At 36.0% G+C, this 7,670-nt stretch overlaps 1 protein-coding gene across 1 annotated transcript; it reads right to left on the bottom strand.

Annotated features, from left to right (window-relative positions):
• Window positions 1–3,562: 3,562 nt before the first annotated feature.
• Window positions 3,563–6,963, bottom strand: LOC142163277 (uncharacterized). Its single transcript, XM_075220548.1, has 4 exons — window positions 6,727–6,963; window positions 6,086–6,580; window positions 5,702–5,798; window positions 3,563–4,893 (listed from the first exon to the last, which is right to left on the bottom strand). The coding sequence occupies exons 1-4, from the start codon at window positions 6,961–6,963 to the stop codon at window positions 3,563–3,565; spliced, it is 2,160 nt and encodes a 719-aa protein (XP_075076649.1).
• Window positions 6,964–7,670: the final 707 nt, after the last annotated feature.

Genomic DNA, 7,670 nt, shown 5'->3' with positions numbered 1-7,670 from the left:
GTATACATTGAAATGTTTGATGATGTGGCTATGCACGATGGAAATAATTCGGGTACCCTTTTAAAATACCCGACCCGCATTTACAATTAACCCCTCAAATTTAACCCATCTCCCCAATCGGCCACCAATTTCATTTGGTCGATAACATAGAGAAAATCTAGGGTTTCTCACCACTTCACTCCCATAGACAATTGTGAGTGCTTGAGCTTGGTTTTGGAAGTAGATTGGGTTCTCCGTTGAGGTGCTGTTAAGTTCTAGATCATCTTGCAATAGGGTAAATTAGAGCCGACTGTGGAGTAGCTCAAAGCTACTGGGTTTTTTTGATTTTCTCACCAAATTTCTACTCTTCGCTCCACATTTGAAGGGGTGTGTGTGCCTCTTTCTGTTAGTATGATGTATAGCCAAATTTTTCCTTTGATTTGTAACTAGGGTTTGAATATATTATAGTTTAGGGTTGTGAGGGTAACAATATTTGCTTGCTCCGGAAATGGAGGTTCATACCACTGAAAAAATCGACAAGAATTTGCTGCCGGATAAAGACTACATCCAAAGAATCGTCGGTCAGGATTTACAATAGTCCTTGCAACTTTTAAAGGAGTCGGCTTGCCACATTTGCGAAAAACATTCATCTTGTTTCTTCCAAGTAAAAAATGGTTGTTATTTGGGCAAAAATAAGAGCCAAAAATGGCTTTTATAGAATTGTAATGACAAAGGAAGAAAGTGAGAAGAAAAAAAGGCTAAGAATTAGAAAGAAGAGAATAGATAGGGGTAAGAATAGTGGTTGCTACCATTGGGGTTTTAATTTTTGGAAAAAAAATAAATTTATTATCGTCCACGCTCAGAGACGGATCTAGGTTTTAAAGGTTACGGGCGCCATAATTTTCTTAAATGTATATCTTTTAATGACTAATATTAAATTTGTTAGGAACGTTTATTCTATTTTTTTGAGTTTATTCGAGCCAATCTAATATGTATCTTGTAATTGTAAATATAAAAATTACATCTCATATATAAAAAATAAATGTAATTGCCATTTTAAATAAGGAATACACCTTTATTATAACAACACTAGTAAAATCAACATTTTCACTGGGAAATTACATCTTTTTTGTAGATTAAATAGAAATTTACACAAGTAAGATAGCATCTCCCATAAGGGAATTACATCAATCAGAATAAGAAATTTTTTAAAAAAATATCTTCAATAGATAAATTATACCCCATAAGTATAAAGTTAAATAAACTACAAGTTCCCAAATATTAAAATCATAATCTCATTTTTTTGTAAGCAATGCTTACGAAATTTTCATCAAAATTTAATACTCCAAAGAGATTTAAATTATATTTAATAATCATATAATAACACAAATTGTATGATATAACAAAAAAAAAGATGGAAAAAAATTTGATCTCAATCCAAAATTTCCATTAAGAGTAAGACCCAAGTTTATCGGATTTGAAAGAAGAAAACTCATAAATTTAAGATTAAGAGGAATGCTTATTTTATATAATTTTAAAGTTTTGGAGTCCCTTTTTTTAGTGTTCTTGCTAGAGACCACATATAAAATAATAGGAGGGAGAAAAGAAAAATAGTAAAATGACATTAGAAAATTAGGAGGCAGCCAAAAAGAAAAATGACTTGGACAAAAGGAAATAAAAAGCATAAAGAAAAGGGGAAGTTAGACGAGGTTCAAAATGAATTCAAACTTGAATTCTACACACGAGAAAAGTTTTCAAAAAGGTCTACCAGTCATGACACCTTTGTCTAGTTTATGATTGCGGGTGCCAAGATCAAATATTTTACATAGTTTAAGAGAATTTCAACATAGGTATATGAAAAATTTATCATCTTAGCGGATGCCATGCCACCCCTTCCTAAAGGGGTGGATCCGCCCCTGCCCACGTGCACTCAATTATTTGAAATAACTTTCAATACCATGTGGCAGGTTAGGGGGTAATAACATCCGAAAAATTAAGCATAGGGGGTAACTAAAATCACGTATAATTAATATGTACGCTTATTAAAAATGGTCAAGTTTGGGGGGTCTTTAACTATTGTGCCTAAAGACTTCCTATTAAGAAAATATAGGAATGTCTTTTAAAAAAATAGGGCCATTCTTTTTGAACCAAGGGAATCCTAAAAATATTTATATTACAATATGACGTTTCAAATTTTTTTAGTGGCTATAAAGACTAGAAAGTGGTCATAATATTTTTTTAATATAATATTTCATGATCTAGAAAGTGGTTATAATATTTTTCATATTATCACCAATAATATCTCCCACTACTTACCCACTAAATTATCCACCACCCTAATGTTACAATGTTCTTACAACTTTATTATCCAATTATCATCATATTTACTCTATGGAAGAAGTCCTATAAGAGTCTTTCTTCCTCTTGTATGACATATAGAATAGTGTTGCAATGTGCTTGAAAAGTGAGATTGGTGTTGCAAAGAAAAAAAATTGAGTATTTTCAAAAAGAGAAAAAAATCTAAGTCTTCAATATATTCACTAAAACAAGAGATTATTATTTGTTAAAGATTGGTTGAAGTAAGGTGGTCTTAGTGGTAGCTATAGATAGTGTCAAAATCAAGCTAGATCTGTCATGAACATGGAGGCAAGATATAGTGAAAAGGGATGAAATACACAGAGTAACATAGAGGATTGAAGAGAGAGAAAAAATTATATTTCTTTTCTTTCTTACATAACTGCTCTGTGCAGGAGTATGTTTCTGATATATACAGAACTACTAACTAATAGACTATTCTAGAAATGTACATGTTAAATAGCATACTGTACAAATATCCTCAACTAGACTTTATATCTCTACACTCCCCGTCAAGTTGAGATTTTTCATTCCCAACTTGGTCAATAGAAAAGCATGTTGCTGATGGCCAAGAGGCTTTATCAAAATGTCTGCTGGTTGTTGTTGACTTGGTATGTGAGAAGTTTCAATCAGCCCCTCTTGTATTTTTTTCTCTTATGAAGTGACAGTCTATTTCGATGTGTTTTGTTCTCTCATGATACATAGGATTTTCTGCAATTTGTAATGCAGCTTTGTTATCACAAAACAACTTCATTGGCAATTTCACATCCATTCTTAATTCTTTCGGTAATACATTAAGCCAAACCAACTCTGCCATTGTGTGTGCCATGCTTCTATACTCTGCTTCACCAGAACTTCTAGAGATAGTGCTATGTTTTTTTCCTTTCCAAGAGATCAATGAATCACCTAGCTTAATATAGTAGCAGTCACAAATTACCTTGACATGGGACAAGATGCCCAATCAGAATCACACTAAGCTTCAATATGTTGTGTCCCATTGCTTGACATGAGGATTCCTAGACCTAGTTGTCTCTTTATGTATTTGACAATATGTAGAGCTGCCTCATAATGGAATCTCTTGGGTGAATGCATGAATTGACTTAGGTAGTGAACTACATAAGAAATGGCTGGTCTACTTATTGTGAGGTACATAAGTTTTCCAATCAGCCTTTAAAAACTCCCCCCGTCTTCCGATGTTTCATCAGAGGTGCCAGCATTTATACTTTTATCAAATTCTGTACTTGTTAAGCTTCATGTTCTGCTCCATAGGTGTATCTTTAGGCTTTGAACCTGCTAGTCCCACATCTGAGATCATTTCCAGTGTATATTTCCTTTGTGACATCAGTATTCCCTCTTTAGACCTTGCAAATTCTATTCCTAGGAAGTATCTTAACTCTCCCAAGTCTTTTAGCTTGAATTTCTGGTGTAGTGCAGCCTTTGCATTCTGAATCTCCTCTAAATCATTTCCTATTACAAGTAAATCATCTACATATACTAGTACAAGCACAATCTTGTATTTGTCAGTCTTGGTAAACAGTGAATAATCATGTTTGCTTTGAGTAAAACTAGATTCTTTGAGAGCTTGAGTTAGTTTCAAATTCCATTCCCTAGATGCCTGTTTTAGACCACATAAGGACTTTAGTAACCTATATACTTTATGCTCCCTCTGGCTACTAAAGCCTTGTGGTAGTGACATGTCAACCTCTTCCTCAAGATCACCATTGAGGAAGGCATTATGCACATCCATTTGAAAAATAAGCCAGCCCTTAAGGGCTGCAGCAACAACTACAGTCCTGACTGTAGTAAGCTTGGCCACAGGAGAGAAAGTATCATGGAAATCCAGACCTTCTTGTTGTGTGTATCCCTTAGCAACTAGTCTAGCTTTGAACCTTTCTACTGAACCATCTGCATTATATTTAATTTTGTACACCCATTTGCACCCAACGGGAATTTTACCAGAAGGCAGATCCACTACTTCCCATGAGTAGTTTTGCTCAAGAGCCTCAATTTCCAATTGCATGGCTTTGACCCACCTAACATCCTTACTAGCTTGAGAGAAAGAGGAGGGTTCAGTATCAGAAGAAAAAGAAGCAAGGAATGACCTAAAATGTGAGGGTAGGTGAGAATAGGAAACAAATTGTTGAATGGGATAGGAAGAGGAAGAAGAAGTAGTGGGTAATGGAGGATGTACATAACCAGTCAACCAGATAGAAGGTCTGGTGACACTTCCTAATCTTCTAGGTTGGTCAGGAGTGGTAGTAACAGGAGTAGCAGAGGTAGGAGAAGGGGTAGGAGAGGTTGGCATAGTGTCAGGTGAGATAGTAGGTAATGATGGAGCAGGGGATACAAGTGAAGGTGAAGACTCAATGGAAGAAACTGAATCAAGGGAAGGTATAGGTATGGGGTTGAGAGAAGGTCCAGGATGGAAAGGAGAAGGAGGAGATGCTTTGGAAGGGAGGAAATGAGATATGGGGAATTTGAAGGGGAAAATATGTTCTTTGAACACAACATCTCTATTGACAAAAAAATTTCCAAATTCAATGTCATACAGCCTGTAACCTTTTTGATGTAAAGAGTATCACATGAAGATAGCAGGCCAAGACTTGGCAGAAAATTTATCACAGTAATTAGGTCTTGTGGCATAACACAAACATCCTAAAGTTCTCATATGATGCAGGTTAGGAGGATGACCATGGAACAACTCATAAGGAGTTTTTCCATTCAAAACACTACTGGGCAGTCTATTAATGATATAGGTTGCTGCTAGAATACACTCACCCAGTATTTTAAAGGAATGTGGGCTTGAAATCTTAAAGCTCTACTAACTTCAAGAAGGTGTCTGTGTTTCCTTTCCACTACCCCATTCTGTTGGAGGGTGTGTACACAACTACTTTGATGTATAATCCCTTTGGATTTGAAAAGAGTGGAACAAAGTGTATTAAAGAATTCATAACCATTGTCTGATCGAAAGATTTTAACTTTGGAGGAAAATTGGTTTTCAATTAATTGAAGGAAATCATTCAGAATAACAAAGACATCACTTTTGACTCTTAACAAGAAGGTCCAAGTCATTCTAGAGTAATCATCGACTAGAGTAAGAAAATATCTGAAGCCACAATGAGTACAAACTCTATACGGACCCAAACATCCATATGTACCAACTCAAATGCAGAAGTAGACTTAGAAGTACTAATAGAAAATGATAATCTAGTTTGCTTAGCTAAAGGACAAATTGGACAATTACAATTAATAGATTTTGACATATGTTTTCTAATTGTAGGAATTTTCAGTAAAATATTCTGTGGTGCATGACCGAGTCTTTGATGCCACAAAACATTTGAGTTATTCTAAAGAGACGAAGACAAACACTTGGAGACATGAGCAGCACTAGGTGTGTAAGGATTGAGAATGTACAACCCATTCTTTTCACTACCAATCTCCTTCACCTTGCCACTAAGGAGGTCCTGAAACAGACAGAAATCAGGATAAAAAGGTACTAAACAATTTAAATCCTTAGTGTACTTGGAGACTGACAACAAATTATATTTGAATTGTGGAACATATAATACATTGTCTAGAACTTGTGAATTGGGCAAGGAACAAGACCTTGAATGAGTGATTTTAGTACTATCTCCATTAGGTAAGTGTACAGAATTGGAAATAGAATTAGAGGGTATGGATTGTGATTGGGAAAACAGATGCAAGGAGGAAGCCATATGATTTGAGACTCCAGAATTAATTATCCAACAACCATAGTTAGTATGGATTTACCTGCCATATTAGCTGTCTCATTTGCAGTCGACTCTGCCATATTTGCCATCTCTATTACATCTGATCCTTTGTTCTTGTCCAGCAACATAAGTATTTGTTGATATTGATCATGGGTAAAAATAGGTGCAGATGCTAAACCTCCTGTTTGTCCTATGCCTTTTGTCCCGGCAGTATACATCTCCTCTTGTGCCTTCACATTTGTATTGTGTGCCATTGCTGGAGCACCATTGTAGCCTCCTCTTCTCCTACTGTTGTTATTAAACTTAGGCCCTGTTGGATAACCAATCAGCTTGTCGCAATTCTCTTTTGTGTGACCTTTCATATGGCAATAGTCACATTGTACGTTCCCATTCCTCCTAGGCCTTGTATTGGAGGCATTGATCGATATCATAGCACTGGATTCTCCATCCATAGGTGAACTCCCTAGGATTCCACTTTGCGTTCCCAAGTTCCCACTCAATCTCTGACTTTCTTCCTGGATCAACATTGAATAAGCCTGATCAATTGTGGGCGTATGATTAATATTTGGCTCCTTTGTGGTGCATATGTATCATTCAACCCCATTAGAAACTTCATCAATTTTTGTTGGCGTAGAAAAACAACAAATTCTCTAGATTTTACACAATCACTTCCAGGAAACGGTATCATTGACTCAAACTCAGCCCATAGATCATTTAACCTTGAGTAATAGATTGAGATACTCGATATTCCTTGGGTCAGACTTCCAATTTCTCTGTTCATGTGATACACCTTAGTTGCATTCACTTTGTCAAACCTTTCTTTAAAGGCTTCCCAAACCTTTTGTGCATTTGAGGAGTAAACAATACCTTTCCTAAGCTCTTGAGCCACCGAACTCATGATCCACGACTATACAATGGCGTTACATCGATCCCACTGGTGCAACTTGAACGGATCTGCTTCATATCTCTCCCTAGTACAGGTTCCATCAATGAAACCTATTTTGTTCTTCACTAAAAGTGACATTTTCATAGAGAGACTCCATTCTGAGTAATTCTATGTTCCGACCAACAGCTGAGGAACCAGCGCAATCCCCGGCGTGTCTGAGGATGAACGAACAGCGGATCATTGCAATCGAGCAATTGATTATTGCATGTGAAGTTCCGACTCCAGTTTGTGAAGAATCACCCGTCATCGCAGCAAAATTCGTCAATACTCAGAAATTAGGGCTAGAGAAAAAAAATCGAAGAAGAGAGAACTTGATTTGGGGAAATTGAGAAGAAGAGAACGACCAACAACTTGAGATTACATATCGTATTCGACCTGCCCTGACACCATGTCAAAATCAAGCTAGATCTGCCATGGACATAGAGGCAAGATCTAGTGAGAGTAACATAGAGGATCGAAGAGAGAGAAAAAATTGTATTTCTTTTCTTTAAAATTGTATTTCTTTTCTTTCTTACATAACTGCTCTGTACAGGAGTATGTTTCTAATATATACAGAACTACTATCTAATAGACTATTCTAGAAATATACATATTAAATAGCATACTGTACAAACACCCTCAACTAGACTTTATATCTCTACAGATATACAGAGTTTGTT

Source organism: Nicotiana tabacum, chromosome 8 (assembly GCF_000715075.1).
Source record: "Nicotiana tabacum cultivar K326 chromosome 8, ASM71507v2, whole genome shotgun sequence".
Classification (NCBI taxonomy): Eukaryota; Viridiplantae; Streptophyta; class Magnoliopsida; order Solanales; family Solanaceae; genus Nicotiana; species Nicotiana tabacum.
Note: the sequence above shows the minus strand (reverse complement) of the source record. Positions and strands in the feature narration are given on the sequence as shown.